General features: G+C 48.2%; 1 protein-coding gene across 1 annotated transcript in view; it reads left to right on the top strand.

The window, feature by feature from the left end:
* Positions 7785–20168, top strand: part of IGF2R (insulin like growth factor 2 receptor) — a 103695-nt gene continuing 91311 nt past the window's right edge. Inside the window, exon 1 of the mRNA XM_018053434.1 lies at positions 7785–7972. Coding sequence (XP_017908923.1) covers positions 7800–7972 — 173 coding nt within the window. The 5' untranslated portion in view covers positions 7785–7799. The remainder of the gene's footprint in view (positions 7973–20168) is intronic.

The raw sequence follows: 20168 nt of genomic DNA on the forward strand, positions 1-20168 counted from the left end.
GAAGGCTGGTGTTTAGCACAACCTTTGGCCCGAGCCATGTCTCCGTGTTGCCATGCGGTTTTCGTGTAAGCGTCCCTGGCCTGTGGACCCATCACTTCTCCTTCCTCACCAGGTCATCTCCTCCCTGTGTGTCTCAGTGTCTCTGCCCCATTTCTTACAATGGCACCAGTCACACTGGACTGAGCACACCCTCCTGTGGTAGGATCTAATGAAAACAAATTGCTCTGCAACAACTGTATTTCCAAGTAAGGTCACATTCCAAAGTCAAAGGGATTAGGACATCAATATATCTTTTTCGTGGTGGTGGTTTAGTGGCTTAGTTGCTAAGTCGTGTCTGACTCTTTGTGACCCCATGAACTCTAGCCCATCAGGCTCCTCTGTCCACGGACTTCTCCAGGCAAGAATACTGCAGTGGGTTGTCATTTCCCCCTCCTTCCTGACCCAGGGATCGAACCTGAGTCTCTTGTATCTTTTGCACTGGCATATGGAGTCTTTAACCACTGAGTCACACCAGGGAAGCCCCACGTATTTTTTAGGGACATAATACGACCCACAGCACAAGGTCTTGAGCTAATATTTTTAAGTCCTGCTTTTTCAAAGGTTTGCTGCAAAATTTAAATGAAATCTTGTGCAGGAGAGTTATGCCCTCTACCATTTGACTTTAGAGTTTCTAATATACAACTTATGTTCAAATTTTCCCAGTTATCCCCAACTGTCCCTTACACCTTCCATTTTTGGTATTTGGGCGCTAGTTAAGGGTCATGTGTCACATTTTGTTGTCTTGCCTTTTCAGTTCAGTTCAGTTCAGTCGCTCAGTCATGTCCAACTCTTTGTGACCCCATGGACTGCAGCATGCCAGGCCTCCCTGTCCATCACCAGCTCCCGGAGCTTGCTCAAACTCATGTCCATTGAGTCGGTGATACCATTCAACCATCTCATCCTCTGTCATGCCCATCTCCTCCTGCCTTTAATCTCTGCCAACATCAGGATCTTTTCCAATGAATCAGTTCTTCACATCAGGTGGCCAAAATATTGCAGTTTCAGCTTCAGCATCAGTGCTTCCAATGACTGTTCAGGACTGATTATCTCTAGGATTGACTGATTGGACCTCCTTTCAGTCCAAGGGACTCTCAAGTGTCTCCAACACCACAGTTCAAAAGCATCAATTCTTCGGTGCTCAGCATTCTTTATAGTCCAGCTCTCACATCGACACATGACTACTGAAAAAACCATAGACTTGACTAGATGGACCTTTGTTGGCAAAGCAATGTCTCTGCTTTTTAACATGCTGTCTAGGTTGGTCATAACTTTCCTTCCAAGCAGCAAGCATCTTTTAATTTCATGGGTGCAGTCACCACGTGCAGTGGTTTTGGAGCCCAGGAAAATAAAGTCTCTCACTGTTTCCATTGTTTCCCCATCTATTTGCCATGAAGTGATAGGACTGGATGCCATGATCTTAGTTTTCTGAATGTTGAGTGTTAAGCCAGCTTTTTCACTCTTCTCATCAAGAGGCCCTTTAGTTCCTCTTTGCTTTCTGTCATAAGGTGGTGTCATCTGCCTTTTCATGCTCCTTAAATTCAGGGTGGTGGTGAGACAAGTGGGAAGGGCAGGGCACAACCATTAAAAGAGTGACACAGCCCTTGAGGATACAACAAAAACTGGTTAGAATCAATTCTGTCCAAGATGGCCTAAGATCTGCCTTCTAGTAGACCTTGGGCCTCATTATGCGCTCACTGTAATACATTAGTTAAAGGACACACCCACAGGTGCCACCTCAGTTTTAGATGCTTGAACATAATAGGCCAAAAAAGTAGGAAGTGGCCTAATTCCTGGAAATCCCCACCCCTTCCACCAAATAATTGGAATAATCCTCCCACTCAGCCTATGAAATTCTCCAGCCCATAAAAACTAACTACTTCCACATCTCAGGCCTCTCTTGCCTACTGAGATGGACTGCATTCTGTATATAGAATCCGTCTCTCTCTAAATAAACTAGATTTCACCTTACTACGGGCTTCCTAGGTGGTGCTAGTGGTAAAGAACCTGCCTGCTAATGCAGGAGACATAAGAGTTGCAGGTTCGATCCCTGGGTCGGGAAGATCCCCTGGAGGAGGACATGGCAACCCACTCCAATATTCTTGCCTGGAGAATCCCCATGGACAGAAGTGCCTGGTGGGCTACAGTCCATGGGGTCACAAACAGTCAGACAGGACTGCAGTGACTTAGCAGGCATGTCTGCACCCCTTACTACAACCTCCTCTTGAGCTCCTTCCTGCACAGAGCCAAGGACCTTCACTTGTCGGCCCAACCCAGGAACGCACTGGACACCGGGGACAGGAATATTCTCTTGCTCACCCTTCTGCAACAGTAGTTATCAGACCGTCACGTGTATGAGAATCTCCTGGAAAGTGAGTGATCGAGTTTTCTGGAGCCCATCTCCAAAGATTTTGACTCAGTGGGTCAGAGGGAGGCCCATGAATTGGCATTTCTAACAAGCTGCCAAGTGATGCCAAAGTTGCTGGTCCAAACATACAGTTTGGAGAACTGCTGATCTAGAACCAGGGTTGGCAAACTTTGGCTGTAGGGGATAGATGGTAGAATACTTCCGGCTCTATGGCAACCACTCAGTTCTGCCACTGTAGGCAAAAGTAGCCGTCAACAACACATAACTGCATGCTGCTACATTCCAGTAAAACTTTATGTACAAAGCAGCTGCCTGGTATCTCAGCCTGCTGTTTACTCTTGCCTTTGTGGAGGGGGAGGGGAAGCAGAGGAGGTCTTTCAGAGCACTGGCATTTTTGAATTGTCCTGTTCAGTTTTTCTGTAGAAAGTTTCACAGTCTGGATTTGATCTTTTTATTTTTGATTTAGGTTAGACATCTTGGCAAGAATACCACATAAGTGATACTGTACACTATAGGGGGAAATTGTGAAAGACTTTGAAATGGACTAAAAAATTATTGGGTAACTTGAGTGGAAAGCTACATGCTGTCTCACGCAACTTTGTGGGTTATCTGATTCTACAGGGTTTTACAGCTTTCTTTATCTTTGAGCTCTTATACAGCTCTCTAAATTGTGGAATACTGAAGGTGATGTCTAGGGTTCTTATCTTTAGAACTGCAAATATTGTTCCTTTGACATCCATTTGAACTATGGGTCTTGACTAATCTTCCATCCACTAGGCAACATAACTTCAGCATTCCTGATTGTATGTGTATGTGGTGGGTTGTCTTTGGATTCTCTTTTGAACCCGTTAGAACAGGTTACTGGTTCTCACATTAAAGAGTTCAGTATTAACTTTGAAACATGTTCATTTTACATCTGCATCTGAGCCACCATGATATTATCTTTTAAATATTATCCATCAGTAATATTTTTCATTGCATCATTTTGTTGTTGTTGTTCAGTTGCTAAGTTGTGTCCGACTCTGCAACCTCATGAATTGCAGCACGTCAGGCTTCCCTGACCTCCACTATCTCCTGTAGTTTGCTCAAAGTCAGGTTCATTGAGTCAATGATGCCATCCAACCATCTCATCCTCTGTTGCCCTCTTCTCCTCCTGCCCTCAACCTTTCCCAGCATCAGGGTCTTTTCCAATGAGTTGGCTCTGCTGCATTTTGTACTCCAAAGCCAAACTTGCCTGTTACTTCAGGTACCTCTTGACTTCCAACTTTTGCATTCTAATCCCCTATGATGAAAAGGACATCTTTTTTTTTGGTGTTAGTTCTAGTTTGTAGGTCTTCATAAAACTGTTCAACTACAGCTTCTTTGGCATTAGTGGTTGGAGTATAAACTTGGATTACTGTGATGTTGAATGGTCTGCATCATTTTCAGTTCAGTTCAGTTGCTGTCGTGTCTGACTCTTTGCGACCCCATGGACTGCAGCACTCCAGGCCTCCCAGTTCATCACCAACTACCAGAGTCTACTCAAACTCATGTCCATTGAGTCACTGATGCCATCCAACCATCTCATCCTCTATCGTCCCCTTCGCCTCCTGCCTTCAATCTTTCCCAGCATCAGGGTCTTTTCCAGTGAGTCAGTTCCTTCACATCAGGTGGCCAAAGTATTGGAACTTCAGCTTCAGCATCAGTCCTTCCAATGAATATTCAGGACTGATTTCCTTTAGGATTGACTGATTGGATCTCCTTTCAGTCCAAGGGACTCTTAAGAGTCTTCTCCAACACCACAATTCAAAAGCATCAATTCTTTGGTGCTCAACTTTCTTTATAGTACAGCTCTCACATCCACACATGACTACTGGAAAAACCATAGCTTTGACCAGACAGACCTTTGTTGGTATAGTAATATCTCTACTTTTTAATATGCTGTCTAGGTTGGTCATAACTTTTCTTCCAAGGAGTAAGCATCTTTTAATTTCATGGCTGCAGTCACCATGTACAGTGATTTTGGAGCCCCCCCCCCAAATAAAGTTTCTCGCTGTTTCCACTGTTTCCTCCTCTATTTGCCATGAAGTGATGGAACCAGATGCCATGATCTTAGTTTTCTGAATGTTGAGTGTTAAGCCAACTTTTTCACTCTCTTCTTTCACTTTCATCAAGAGGCTCTTTAGTTCTTTGATTTCTGCCATACGGGTCGTGTCATCTGCATATCTGAGGTTATTGATATTTCTCCTGGCAATCTTGATTCCAGCTTGTGCTTCATCCAGCCCAGTGTTTCTCATGAGGTATTCTGCATAGAAGTTAAATAAGCAGGGTGACAATATACAGCCTTACGTACTCCTTTCCCTATTGGAACCAGTCTGTTGTTCCATGTGCAGTTTTAACTGTTGCTTCCTGACTTGTATACAGATTTCTCAAGAGGCAGGTCAGGTGGTCTGGTAGTCTCATCTCTTTAAGAATTTTCCACCCACAGTTTGTTGTGATCAACACAGTCAAAGGCTTTGGCATAGTCAATAAAGCAGACATAAATGTTTTTCTGGAACTCTCTTGCTTTTTCAATGATGCAACAGATGTTGACAATTTGATCTCTAGTTCCTCTGGCTTTTCTAAATCCAGCTTGAACATCTGGATGTTCACGGTTCACGTACTGTTGAAGCCTGGGTTGGAGAATTTTGAGCATTACTTTACTAGCATGTGAGATGAGTGCAATTGTGCAGTAGTTTCAGCATTTTTTGGCATTGCTTTTTTTTGGGATTGGAGTGAAAACTGATCTTTTCCAGTCCTGTGGCCACTGCTGAGTTTTTCAAATTTGCTGGCATTTTGAGTGCAGTACTTTCACAGCATCATCTTTTAGAACTTGAAATAGCTCACCTGGATTCCATCACATCCACTAGCTTTGTTCTTAGTGATGCTTCCTAAGGCCCACTTGACTTTGTATTCCAGGATGTCTGGCTCTAGGTGAGTGATCACACCATCATGATTATCTGTGTCATGAAGATCTTTTTTGTATACTTCTTCTGTGTATTCTTGCCACCTCTTCTAAATATCTTTTGCTTCTGTTAGGTCCATATCATTTCTGTCCTTTATTGTGCTCAACTTTGCATGAAATGTTCCCTTGGTATCTCTAATTTTCTTGAAGAGATCTCTAGTGTTTCCCATTCTATTGTTTTCCTCTATTTCTTTGCATTGATCACTGAGGAAGGCTTTCTTATCTCTCCTTGGTATTCTTTGGAACTCTGCATTCAAATAAGTATATCTTTTCTTTTCTCCTTTGCCTTTTGCTTCTCTTCTTTTCACAGCTATTTGTAAGGTCTCCTCAGACAACCATTTTGCCTTTTTGCATTTCTTTTTCTTGGGGACGGTCTTGATCCCTGCCTCCTGTACAATGTCACAAATCTCCGTCCATAGTTCTTCAGGTACTCTATCATATCTAATCCCTTGAATCTATTTGTCACTTCCACTGTATAATCCTAAGTGATTTGATTTAGGTCATTCCTGAATGGTCTAGTGGTTTTCCCCACTTTCTTCAATTTAGGAAGAAATTATGTCATTTTAGAAAGCAGAAAATATTATTTTTTTCCAAATATTGGTGCCAAGAATTTTAATCACTTGATCAAGATGGTTCCACTAGATCTTTCCATTGTAAAGATATATTTTTCTTTAGTAGAAAAACATTCTTTTAGACAAAGTGAATTTTCTAGCTTGCAATTATTTTTCACCTGATGGTTTCAGTTGCCACTGAAGATCTTTGGCCTTAGCAATTATAACATTGTTGTTGTGCAAAATATGAACCCTTTTATGATGCCCTCAGTGGGACATCTGAGCACCCTCTTAGGACCACAACTTTCCTTTCTTGGGCCATATTCCTCTTTGGCAATATACCACCACGGCTAAGCTGCAGGCTCTGGGACTGTCTAGCCTGTGCTTAAACTCTGGCTTCTCCACTTGGTAGCCATATGACCTGCAAGCTTTTTAATCTGTCTGTGCCTCAGCTTCCTTATCTATAAAATGGGTGCTATGAAGGTATCTGTCTTATAGGATTGTGTTAATATTAAATGAGCTAAATCAAAACAGCAAAACTACACTTGGCACATAATTAACTTGCTCAATAAACGTTAGCTATTACTGTATGTGTTTGAATTTCTCCTTTGCTGCATCAAAGTGGCTTTGCCTAAGTTACTTAACATCTCTGTGCCTCTGTTCCTCATTTAGAATATGGTTCCTGGATTCATGCATGTTAGTTGCTAGTACAGTGTCTTATGTGGAGTAAGCATTAAAAAAAAATTAACAGGGGACTTCCCCTGTGGTCCAGTGTCTAAGACTGCATACATCCAATGCAGGGTACCTGGGTTCCAGCCCAGATAAGGTAACTAGCTCCTCCATGAGGCAACAAAGACGTGGCCCAGCAAAATTAATAAATATTAAAAAAAAAAAAGAACCGTTACCATCGTGGTTATTCTATACAATAATCAGATTATTCTGTGTCAGGTAAACTTCTTAAGTTCATGTCTTTTCAGATTCACCTTTTTATTCTCACTGTGCCTAGCTCAGCCATTCACACAGTCATGAGCTTAACAAAATACATGAATAGAGCGATTAAAAAGCTTTGCTGAGCGGCACTCGCTCGACAGCCACCCTTTTACCTCCTTTATGTTTCAAGTTCCTATATCTGGGCTGCCTTCCTTATTGTAGGAAGCCCACGCTTGGGAAATCACATTGCCACAGGTTTGTGAGAGGCTCTGCTGGGTTGTAACGGTGGGAACACGCGGTGCAGGGCTCAGCGATCGGCCCCCCGTAGGGCAAGAAAAGTGGGTTCCCATTCATTAAGGGATCGAATGTATGGTAACAGGGCTGCGCGGCAGCCTTTACATCACTTAGGTTCTAAACCTCATTTTCCCCTCCCTGTCGGTCGAGGGTGGGAACCTGGGAGTCCAGGCTGGCTGGGCAGCACCTCCATCCCCCGAGAGCGCCCCCGGGGGAGACACGGAGGCGGGGGTCCCGCGAGGTAGCGGCGGGCACCAGGCCTGGGGTTCCCGCACCTGCGCGCGCGCGCGCGCGCGCGCGCGCCGCGCTGCTTCCGGCCGCGCGCGGGGACGCGCTCACGTGACCGGGCCTGGGCGGAGCCGGGCGGGCGGGGATCACCTGAACAAGGCTGTCACGTGAGCGGGGCGGGGCGGGGGGCGGGGGCGGGGCCGACCGGCGGTCACGTGACAGGCCCCCGGGCCGCCGCCGAGCCCAGAAGAGCCGCGCGCCCCTCGAGCTCCGCTGGCTCGTCCCTAGCTCCTCGCGCTCCTGTCCGTCTCCGCCTGCCGCCCTGGCTGCACACCCGTGTCCCGGCCGCCGCCCCCGGCCGCCGCGCGCCGCTCGCCCGGCTCCGGACGCGCAGCCCGGGCCCGGCGCGATGGAGGCGGCCGCCGGCCGGAGCTCGCACCTGGGGCCCGCGCCCGCCGGGCGCCCGCCGCGGTGCCCGCTCCTACTGCAGCTGCAGCTGCTGCTGCTGCTGCTGCTGCTGCCGCCGGGCTGGCTTCCCGGGGCCGCGGGCACCCAGGGCGCCGAGTTCCCAGAGCTGTGCAGGTGGGTGGCTCGCCGGGGCACGGGCTTCGGTCGCGGTGCCCCAGCGCGCGGCGGGCGGGATGGGGGTTCAGGGAGCGCCCCCGGGGGAGGGGCCGGGGTCCCCGAGTCTTCTCCTTGGGTCTGCCTGTCCTCGACGGAAAGTTGCCGCCGTGCCGGCGAAGGATAAGAGACCCGGGGGTCATCGGTGCCCACGGGCACGGGGTGGGGGGCCCTTGGCCCGCGCTGGCCCGGGGTCCGCCGTCCGGCCACTTGTGGCTGTCACCAAGTCCGGGGCTGCTTTGCGTGCGTGCGAGCGGCCGGGTGACACCCTGCGGGCGCCCTCACGCCCAGCGGTGCGCCTGCGAAAAAGTTGGGAGGACGCAGGAATCCCCGGCTTCGCTTTGTTCCCACTCCGCCTTTCCCGCAAAGTTCCACCAGCGGGGCTTCAGATGCGCCCCTTAAGGTGGACAGACTCACCCGTAGGAACGGCCGTGGGGTTGGGGGGGGGGTGGTTTGGTTTCATTTGCTGATTGATTTCCTCCATGTGGGTTTTCCATTTGTAAAGTAGCTTTTTCTGCAGAAGTTGACTTTTTTTTTTTTTTTTTAATCGGGGGAATGGAGAGTGGTCATTCAATATTGGCTTTCGAGACTTCACCCTTCACTTCTGCGAGCTGAACTTCCTGTCTCGTTGTTCGCATGATGTCATTGTCTCCGGGTGGATTATTCTAGTGGAGTCTCTTGCTTTGGGAACCATGACTGTATAATCGTTGGTCCCAGTGAGGACTGTTAAGTGTCCTGCCATGGCTGGGAGTCCCAGGGTTGGGGAACTGCCAATTCCATGTATTTTTCTAACTAACCTTCTCTGGACTGTTTAGGATGATGGAAAATACAGCTTTTATTTAATTTTTTAAACCTTGGTGAAAAAGGGGTGAAGTTCTGAAAGAGTCGTGGACAAAGAAGTCAGCAATTATCCCTGGCGCTAGCAATTTACCGCTCAGAATGAAGCGAAGTGTAGCCCACTTGGAGCTGAATTTTGAGCTTACGGTGAGGTGTATGGGGTTCTTAGTCTTCCTTTGCATTGCAGATGGTCTTCTTACCCCCGAGTTGAGAAGTTGCAGAAATTATTACTCTGAGGAGAGTGAGGCTGAACGCACAATGGAAGCGGAAAGGCCCATATTCTTTGTCCTTTTTTGGAAAGGTATTGGGGGCCCAGGGAGAGTTAACTGCACATTAGTTTATAGGCCAGTTAACTGCCCTAAGATACATAGTTACTCATAGAAGCCCCCTGTTACAGTGAAAAGCCACAGTCACTGACCCAAGGTCAGGCTGTGACTGATCTTTAAAGGAGGACGTTTTTGGGGTAATGGCTGCTGTAACCATACGCATCCATGAGAAATTAGCTCAGCTTGGCCTGGCGGTGTTAAAGTCTTGGTTGCTGGCAGATTGGAATTGATTTCTTAATAAAGTTGGCCCAAAGGGCAGACCCCTACTCTGGAGCTGCTGCAGGGGATTCTTGCTTTTGCTTTAGGGTAGTCATCCTAGCACCTGGACCGTGGTTCACAAACTCATCTCCAGATGGAACTTGGCCTCTTGGTCCAATAGAAAATGGCCGTTGTATCTTGAAATGCCTCTCCTCATGGTCACACGTGGGCCTGACTTAGCAAGTGCTTGACAGTGTCCTGAGGGGACTTGCATGTTTTTAGCATGTACCTTTTGAGGTCTTAGGACAGGTCCTTTCTGCCAGGCTTCTGAGGACTGCAGCCCCAGCCAGGTTGCAGCTGGGTGGGCTTCGGCACGTTTCTTTCCCGTTACTGCTCTGTGGTTTCACATTCAGACTTGTCTAGAGCCGCATTTAACAGTCTCTACTTCAGACCCACTCCCTGAAATTTGAAATTTGGTGTTTTTTTTTTTTTTTTTTTCTGTTTCAAATGCATACCTTGGCTTAAATACTGAAAACATTTTTTTCCCCCTTTAGGGAAAGGGGTTAAAAAAAAAACTTTTCTTGAGTGAAATCAGACTGCCTAAAAGTTCCTTCGCTGTAGCACATATTTGAATGGGAATGTGGGCTGATCATGTCTTTAAGTCCACTTTGAAAAATTCTACCGAGTAGCCCTAAAGCAGGCTGTTTTTGGCAGCCTTTTCTTCCAGCCCTGGGCGTCCATCCGTAAATAGCTGCCCAGGCCTTGCCGTGAGTGTGAAGAGCAGACTTCTGCTCTTGCAGAAGTTTGCGCCGCTTGTCGGTGGCAGTGGTCCCCACGGACACAGGGTCACATTCCAAATGTCCGCAAATTGGTTGCTGGTAACGAGGAACATGTTATTTCATGGAAGACTCTCCTGGTTCCTGGTGGTTTGGTGCCCGGTGTAGTCCCTAGCTCCCCTCTCGCAGGTTTGGGGTGCCTAGACACCTTCTGGTGGCCGCAGGAACCCTGGCAGGCAGGTCTCACGGTCACTGGAAAGGGGGGTTGATTGTGGGGCAGCGGCCTCTCCTCCCAAGTCCAGCTCTCTAGACCCCGGGAGGGTACCTTTTGCCTATGGCCCCTTGGAACCAAGAGGAGGGAAGTTGGGGCCCACTTCAGGGAGGCCTGCAGGGCACCCGTGTGGCTCAGACCCCTCCTGGGGTGAGTGTGGTGGGCAGGGGTCGTCCCCAAGTGGCTCGTTAGCAGAAGGGATGAAGGCAGCCGAGGAGAGACTGTGCCCACAGCGGCTTTAGCATCTTTAGCCGGGCGCTGCAAAGCAGGGATGACGACGGCCAGCCGCCCAGAGTGTATCTGCTCTCCCAGCACTTTGAGCGTGTGTCCTTCGGAGAGCCTCAGTTGTGCATTCTAGAAGCTTCATGAGGATGGATGCACCCGGTGAGTCCTGCGCTGTGGAAGAAGTCGGAGGTTTTTAATCCCTCGGCTGTTTCTTGGGAGGTGGTGTGTGGTGGAGAGAAAGCACTGGAATCCAGAGGCCGCCGTGGCTGCCACTGGGTCTGGCAGGCACGGCAGGGCTGGGGCGCAGAGTGCTGAGCTGTGTGGGATGTGCAGAGGTCGGGGGGCAGGGTCTGCGGGGACAGGAGGTCAGGGGGCAGAGGCCAGAGGCCGTGAAGAATCACCCGAAGAGACCAGAAGGCCCTCTGCTTGTCTACAGCTTCACCCTCTTCCATACGAGATATACTTTGTAAAAGGCCGTTCTACACGTGCGTGGTAATGGGTGACTTTCTACCCTTTATTTTGGTGTTAACAACATTCTTAATGAGTGAAGGCTTAACAGTTTATACAAGTTATAAAATAATGCTTTGGGCTGTTTTAAGTAGTTAAGTACCTTAAAGTGTATTTAGAACAAGCTTTCCCCCAATTGTTTCTGTATAAACGCTGCAACTTTTTTTTTTTTTTTTTTTTTATTGAGGACAAGAGAGTAATGAAGCCAGCTGGGAGCTGAGGTTGGTTTAGTTGATGTCTCTAAGGAGACATTTTTTTCCCTGCGATTTTTCCGAAGGAACAGTGCTTATATGCCTAATTTGGGCCACATGTTGAACCTGGATCACATCCACTTGTGTGTATATGTTTCTTGCAACAATAAGTGTGTGTGTAGCCCAAGATTATTAACTGTGGGTAGACACATGCTTTAATTCTTAGACCATCATCCTGACAATAGTCCCAGGGAATGAACTCCTGATTGGGCTTCGTATCTTTTATCGATGTTTCACAGAGGGAGTTTTAAAAGATGGGGTTGAGTGAAATCATTTAGATGTCTCATCTTTATTTTGATCTTGGCATGTGTAACTGTGCTGTGCTGGGAAGAGAGAATTCACGACAGTCGCAGAACTGGGGCTGATGGAAGAAAGTAACTCATTATTTTGCAGATACTGTTCTTTTTCTGCCCCCCCCCCTGCCTTTTTTTAATTGTCCCAGCCAGGAGCCCTCTTGGCAGTGACCCCACTGGTCATGGAGGTGGAGGTAGCTGAGATCGGATATACGTGTGAGTCCTTTTTATTTTCCGCATAGCTGAATCATGACCAGTGAGGGACAGAGGCCCGAATTCTTGTTAATGGTGTCTCCTCACCTTTAATCCTGGCAAGGTGACAAAGGACTCATTTACTCTCCAAGTGATCCATCGACATTTCTTAAATAGAGGGGAAAACTGGGAGGGGTTAGAGTGGAGACACCACCATCTGGACAGCTCTGGATCCAGAGAACTGGTGGCCACCACTGCTCCCCTTTTGCTAATTTTATTTTATTAAACGTTTGAATTTCTTTTGTTAATTTTAAGTAATGTGTAATCTAAGTTTTGATTTTTTTTTTTGGACCCAAGACTAATCTACATGTTACTAGTTTTTTGGGCTGTTACGAATAAAGCTGTAGTAAATATTCATGTACAAGATTTTGTGTGGACACATGCTCTATTTTTGGATAGATACCTAGGAGTGAGATTGTTCAGTGGCTGGGGAGTGAGGGTTGATTTATGGGAGCTGCAAACTGACTTCTGAAGTGGTTGTCCACGTTGCATCTCCATCATCGGTGTCAAGAGTTCCGGTGTTTCTACATCCTTGTCAGCACTTGGTCTTATCAGTCTTTAATTTTAGCCATCCTGGTGGGTTTGTAGTGGTATCTCAGTATGGTTTTAATTTTCATATCCCTGCTGACTCATGACGTTGAACATCTTTTCTTGTATTTATTTGGATGCCTCATGAGGTTGAACGTCTTTCATGTGCTTATTGACCACTTGAATATCTTTTGTTGTGATTCTCAAAAAAAATCTCTTGCCCCTCATCCCTGAACACACTTGTGTTTCAAGAGTTCTTTACGTTTTTGGAGTCAGGTCCTTCCTCAGGTCTGTGTAGTGTGTATTTTCCCCCCAGTCTTTGGATTGCCTTTTTTTTTTTTTTTTTCCCTTAATATGTCCTTTGAAAACTAGGTATTTCTTAATTTTGATGAACTTCAATTTATCTTTTTTTTTTTTTCTTTTAAATCAGGCTTTTTGTAGCCTACGAAATCTTTGTACCGAGATTTCTTAGCCTTAGGACATTTGACATTTGGCCTGAATAAATATTTGTTGTGGGGTCTGTCCTTTGCATTGTGGGGTGTTAAGAGCACCCTGTCTTCCCAGGTAGCTCAGTGGTAAAGAATTTGTCTGCCAATGCAGGAGATGCAGGTTCAATCCCTGGGTTGGGAAGCTCCCCTGGAGAAGGAAATGGCAACCCACTTTGGTATTCTTGCCTGGAAAATTCCATGGACAGTGGAACTTGGTGGGCTACAGTCTGTGGGGCGACAAGGAGTCCGACATGACTGAGCACTGACCCCCCCCCCCCCCCGCCATTTCCTGATGTTTTATATAGGAAGCTTGCAACGGAGTTTTTAAGTGAGTTCAGGCTGCAGCTTTCTTGCTGTATTATTCTTGGATGAGTTCAGTATCAAGAATGTTTTGCTTTGTGGGAAGAGTCAGTTAGTTTTTAGTATATTGTATGATACGGAATAGTTTTTGTATAGGATGGACAATTTCTGTTCCTTAAATTTTGGTAGAACTCAGTAGTAAAACTGTCTGGGCCTTGTGCCTTTGTGGAGATAGAATGTAGTGGAAGAGGAGTTTCAGTTTTGTCTGTTTACTCAGATTCTGTACTTTTTCTTGAGCAAGTTTTGATAATCTGTATTTTTCTAGGAAATTGTCATTTAAATTATGTATTCACATATAATATGTAGCATTTACTCTTATGCTTTTGGAAATACCTTTTGAATCTGTAGGTAAATTTAAAAAATTCCTGATGTTAATTTATGTATTTTTCCCCTTAATTAGGTTTACTAAAGATTTTTCTAGTCTTTTTAGTCTTTTCAAAAGAACTAGTATTTATTTTACCATCTTTGTCACCATTAATTTTTATTTTATTTATGCCCTCTGTTTAAAAAATTTCCTTAAAAATTTTTTCTAATTAAAAAAAAAATTTTTTTTCATAAAAAAATTTCTTTCAGTGCAGTAGAGTTGACTTACAATATAATGTTAATTTCTGCCTCACAACAAAGTGATTCAGTTATGCCTGCATGTTCTTTTTTGTCTTCTTTTCCATTTGGTTTATCACAGGATATTGACTATAGTTTCCTATGCTATACACTAGGATTTTGTTGTTTATCTTCTTTTTTCCCCTAATTTAAATTGAAAGCTTAGATCTTTTAAATCAGCTTGCATGACTAAACTATGAATTTAAAGCTGTGTGTTTCTTTGTCCTGAGTATTATGCTACTTATGGGTTTTGATACATAGATTTTTCATCCTTCAGTTCTAAATATTTTCTTCTTATACCCCAAAATGCTAACTATTTGAATTTCTTGGATCCACCAGTTTTTTAAAATCTTTTGTTCTCTAGGTAAATGGAATTTTCCCCTCATGTGGGCAGTAAAAGTGTGAAATTGTGGCCTAGAACCTCCTTGAGTTGGGTGTTCTGTGTGTTTGGGAAAAAAAGGTTCTCTCTTTGTGTCAAAGTTTCCTTATTGTGCTGTTCAGCCTTTCTTTATCGTAACATATACTCGACCTGCTTGGTCTGTCGTTTATACTTTGTATCTGACTACCACTGTGGGCAGGATTCCAGAAGAATGGCTTCTGTCCTGTTTCCCAGCCTAGCAGTTCTGTTGTTTGTGAGCTCTTCAACTTTTTTCTGTTTCTTAGAAACATTCCAGCAGGGTCTGGAGTTGATGCATACTCACAGCTGCCTCTTCATGGTTGCCACGATTTCCCTCGTCCCTTGGAAGACGTAAAGCTCTCCTTGGCTTGCTCTGTGAATTGCTCTTTCGTTGGGCCCAGTGTCTGTGGGCATTTGCCATCTCATTTTCATGGTGTGGGTGCCCTTGCGACGGCTGGTGCCTCTTGATTGTGCTCTTTGCGTCGAGCCTCCGCTGGGACGTTTGTGGCCTCTTTTTGCGCAGCTGTGCAGGATGGAGCTGGGAGCAGTTGTTGAAGCTTGGCTGCAAGTTGCTGGGGGGAGGCCGGGGGATGGGCAGGGCGTTCCTCTGGCTGATGTGTCCCTGTGGCTGGTCTTAGGTGCTTTTCCGTCCTCCTCAACATCACTCCCAGCCCTGTTCCTGCTTGGAGACAGCTGCTGGGCCCTCGTTGACGGCCACTGGCAGAGGACAGTGTGTTCTGCCTGTAGCTGGAGTCCGCAGAGCTGGATTTCTGAGTTGCCAGTCACCTCTTTCCTCTGCGTCTCAGTTTCCTCCTCAGGAGGGCTGGGAGTGGAGTTTTGGAGGTCACTGTCCTGCTTTCAAATGGGGACTCTTTCTCCTCTTTACTAGTTGGAAAGCCTCGTGGGCCAGTTAACTGACCTGCTGAGGTTTTGATTTTCTTCTGTGTCAAATCAGGGTGCTAATCACGTTTTTAGGGTAGTGTGAGAATCAGTGTGTCTCGGTGCCCAGCCATCCTTAGTGGTCATAAACGGTGGTGGCGGTGATTGCTTTCTTTCTGCAAGTTAGGGCTCTGTGCGTCAAATCAGTGACATTTTTAGCTGGTTCCTCTGCACCCCCCTGGTTCTCTCTCTCTGAGGGCTTTTTGCCTCAACACGAGGGCATTTCTTCTTCATCCATCCTATACATTGGCACTCCATGGGAAAGTTCTTTTGAGTAAGAAGTGTTTCCATCATTTAAAGTTTTAAAACCACGGGGCTGTGTGATTCTCAGGGTCTAGTTTGCATCCAGGCTTCTGCGGTTCTGAGGCTCCATCCTTCAAGATTCCTCCAGCTCCCAAGTAGCAGAAAGCCCAGCTAAGTTTGCTTACACAAGGAGGAGCTTGCTGATAGGAGGTGTGGGGTTGGGGCGGGTGCCAGGTGCCATATGTCGGGTGGCCCGAGGCCCTTTCCTGCCTTTTTCTTGGCATTGTCCTCCTTCCTGCGGTGGCCTACCACCCCGGGGGGCGGGGGAGAGCCTCCTGATTTGTTTTTTGGTAGAAGGTCCTGAAGCCCCTGAGGACTTCTGCACGGGCGTCAGTGCTGTGGAGGGGCTCAGCCCCGTCTCCCTGGAGGAGGGGTGGGTCTTAGATTCCAGGGCGTCTGTTGTAGGTGGGGATTGGGCGCAAGAATGCAGGCCAGTGGGAAGCGTTGTGAGAGCCCTTCACCAGCTTCACGGTGCCGCATGACTTAAGAAGCAGCTGCCACAGGCGGGGTTTTGAGGTGCCTGGAGTGGTGCGTCACGCCTATTTCTGTCCTCGTGGTAACCAGCGCGAGGGGCCAGCCTGTGTGCATCCTCCGCGGCTGGGGTGGGCGGAGGGGAAGATCCTAGCCCCTCTGGGTTCTGCGAGCATGAAGCTTGCCCTTCAGATGGGCCAGAGACCTTGGGTGGGATTTTTATGTTGTTGCTGTAAGACCCTTCCATGAATCTCTGGAGGGTGGCTTCCTCCTCTAGGGCGAGGGGTGGGTACAGCTTCGCAGGTGTCACTCTTCACTTTGGGGCTCAGAGATGTAAGAAATCTGAGGCTGTGAAAGTGAGCAGTTCGAGTTTTGTTTTGGGGTGCAGAGGGAGCAGGGAAAGATGAAGGAAAATGGAGACAGTGAAGCTTGGCCTTTGCCGGCCAGCGGCCGGGGAGGTCTTTTTAAATCAGAGCCTGTGTGCCTTCAGGGAATGGGAGCCCACTCCAGCATTCCTGGGTGCAGAATCCCATGGACAAAGGAGCCTGGCGGGCTGCAGTCCATGGGGTCGCGTGCAGTTCTTCCCACGTACGTGTGTGCGGGAATAAACACGCGGCGTGCACGTGGAGAGCTTGTCCAGGAGCCGACCAGCCACCGGATGTTGACTTGTAACGTTAGTTTGTCGCCATCTGGGTGACTCGCTCTAGTCAAAAGCCAGTTAGACATCTTCAAAACACTTGTTTGGTCCTGAAAGCCGCTCCCCAGCACCCTGGCCTGTAAACAGAAACCCCAAACCATGAGCATGGACGTGCTGAAGGGTGGCTTCTTAGAAGTGACAAGAATGTGTCCCCGCTGAGTCACCCCTTCGCGTCCTCTGAGACCCCTCCGCCTGCCATCTGCCGGAGGAGTGTCACTCACCACAAACAAAGCGAGAAACCCGCGTGGCTCACTCTCCCCCCTTTTGAGCGTCCATCCTTTGGCGGAGGCCGGGTGAGTTAGCTGCTTGGGTGAGTGAGCGAGCCTGGGGAGAGGATATGGGGCAGGGCTGTTGTATGGAGGGTGCTGGGTCCGCAGGCCTGTCTATGGGGGGGAGCTTTTGCTTTTTTTTAGGAAGCGAGGGGGGTCACCTGCGCATCTGACCCGGGGAAGGGTGTGCTAGGCAGAGGGATCACGTTATCAAGTGTTCCAGCTGGGATGCTGGCTGACACGGCTGGGAAGTGGCAGCGGGGCCAACGTGCAGCAAGAGCAAGAAAGAGGGTGGGAGACGGGAATTTCCGGAGAGGGTTGGCTGGGGCCACATCCCGTAGGCCATCAAGAGTGACTCTGGAAGAGAGTGTGTAGGTGTGTTTAACTGAATCCCTTTGCCGTGTAGCAGAAATGGGCACAATGTTGTAAATCAACTCTATTTCAATAAAAAATATTAAAAAAAAGAAGAATGACTCTGGATTTTATTCTGAGGGAGGCGGGATCCTGGGAGGATTTTGAGCCCAGGAGTGACCTCGGGTAGGGACGGCCTGAAGGGGATTTTTGCCAGACCAGGTAAGTGGTTATAACAGATTGGACCAGGGTCGTGGTGCAGAGTAGTCCAATTTTGGGGACTTAGAAGATGGAGCTGGTGGACTCTGCCTAGGACTGGATGTGGGGTGGGGTGGGGTGGGGTAGGGTGGGGGGATAGGGACTGAGCTGAAAGGATGGAGCTGCCGTTTTCAGAGGGAGTGGCGGTGGGGAAGTAGGGGCCGCCTGCAGAGTGGGTGGAGGTTGTGACAGTGTTGGGGGTCATTCCGTGGAAGTGCATGGTAGGGGTGGGGAGCCAGTGGAGCCGAGGTTCTTTCAGGTGGCATGAAGGTGACACTGATGTGGCCCTGTGCTTCCTGTTGCCAGCAGCGGGTGGTAGGGTTTCTGAGTCCTGTGACCCCAACATCTTCAAAGCAGAGACTGTTCTCCTGCGGCAGCCTCGCTGGCCTTTGTGAAGAACTCACTCTGGGTAGTGGCCCCATCACCATCCAACTAACCAGCTGAGCTGACTGCCTGGAAAGTAGGAAGGCGGGGGGCTCCCCTGGTGGCTCCGTGGTAAAGAATCCACCTCCCAAGGCAGGAGACACGGGTTCGAGCCCCGATCCAGGCTGATCCCATGTGCCGAGGAGGAGCTAAGCCCATGCCCCCATCACTACTGAGTCTGTGCTCTGGAGCCCGGGAGCTGCAACTCCTGAAGTGTGAGTGCCCTAAAACCTGTGCTCTGCAAGCAGAGAGTTTTGCAGGATAGCAAAGAGGAAGCCCTGCTGGCCGCGACTAGAGAAGAGTCTGCACAGCAATGAACCTGGCACAGCCCACCCCCCCCCACCCCCCCAAACAAAGGAAGGCAGCCTTTCTTATGTCCTAGAGGCTTTGAAGGCAGGATGCTGGGTCCCTGAGGGTTTGGGGGACGTTGGTGATGGCCTCTGAGGGGACTGAGCCTTAAAGTTTGATCTCTATGCCGTGAGCCGATGTTAAAGGCAGTTGAATTCCGACATCCATGTGATGATTAAGGAGGAGGTTCAGCCTGTAATTCAAGCCTTCGTTTTGCATTTGAGGAACAAAGAAAGTACCTAGATTGTAAAAGGGGCCTCATGGAGCAGGGTTGAAACCCTGGCCTGCGTCCTGGGGCTGTAGAGTCGCTGGGAGCAAAAACGCAGCAAGTGCAGCAGTGGGTGCACCGGCCGGCACTTGGAGGCAGACCTCGGGTGCAGAGGGCCGTGGTCTCCAGGTTCCTGGAAGCCCCTTGAGGAAGAGCGTGTCTGTCCTTTTCCACAGGTTTCTGATCCATCAGGCCTTAGTTTTGGTGGCAGCTGGTGGCTGCGTGGTTCGGGCTTGGGTGGGCCTGAGTGCCTGTCCTGTTCTGAGAGATCCCAGGAGGCGGCTGGCATGTGTGTGTCTAGGTGTGTGTTCTGAGCACCCCCCACTCTCTGTCTTGAGCTCCATCAGCTCCGTGGAGCTGGCCCCCAAACCAGGCTCCCACCCCCATCCTGGCAGTGTTGTGAGGTCACAGTCCTTTTGAAAGGACTTAACCAGGCCAACTCAGTTTTTAACCCGTCTTTGAGTCCTGCTGTTGATCCAGATGAGAGCTTAGGTGACAGTCCCTCACAGCGCCGCGTTTCCAGTCTCGTTTTCCTGGTGGTGGCTGTGGGGTGGATGACTTTTGGAGACTGGCAGGTGAGGCTCTGAGTGCTTAAGTGTGTCCCCCAAAGCTGGGTGGGGGTGGGATACAGGCGCACGAGTGTGGGCTCCTTCCCCATCCCTTGGCACTTCGTGGCTTGCCTTAGCTTCTCGGGACCTCTCCCGGACACTCAGGATGCTGGCGTTAGAGCCGTGCCTGCCGACCCCCTGGCGCCTCCACTCTCATGCCACCGGAGTCTCTCCTCCAGCGTGATCGCTCTCCAGACCACTGGCTTCCTGCTCCCAGACCCTGTGTCACTACAGGGAAAACCAGAGATTAATGTCTGGCATTTCCTTGCCTTTTTTTTTTTTTTTTTTTTTTTGCTGGCCTCGTATCTTTATCCACAGCTTTGTGGGTTTGTTAGAATAGGAAGTGAAGTACTTCCTATATAAGCTTTGGCCACGATGCTCTATCAAACTTTTGTGTCCCCCCAGCGCCTGCAGATCAGGGTGCGTATTCCTTGTGCCAAATCAGATTCTTCTCTCATCGTGTCAGAAGCAGAGAGTTATTGACAACAGGGGTTACATTATGCTCTTGACATTTCTGCTGCAAATGTGCATTTTGGAAACCCTGCCTTCCTTTCCCCCTGCCACCCCTCCCCTCTCCCCATCATCCTCCCCCTTTGCTATTTTAGGAGACTGTTCCAGATTTTCGAGGGTCGGTGGTCTGGAGGGATGAGCTGAGAAACTCTCTGATAATGATAAGAGGCAGTGGTGAGCCAAATGTTCCCTGAGTGTTTCGTTAGAGCCCTTGGATGTAGGCCAGAAGCAGAGAAATCTTTTTTTTTTTTTTTGCTGTTCAGGTTGGAAAGACTTTGCATTCCCCTCGTCCCCCAGATTTGGTATTGGCTGCTCACTCCAGATTTAGAAAAACAGTCCTCTAGCCATTGACCATGTTATATGAATTTACTTGTATACCACCAACTTTTTTTTTTTTAAGGAA

The sequence above is a fragment of the Capra hircus genome, chromosome 9, assembly GCF_001704415.2.
Source record: "Capra hircus breed San Clemente chromosome 9, ASM170441v1, whole genome shotgun sequence".
In the NCBI taxonomy this organism is placed as follows: Eukaryota; Metazoa; Chordata; class Mammalia; order Artiodactyla; family Bovidae; genus Capra; species Capra hircus.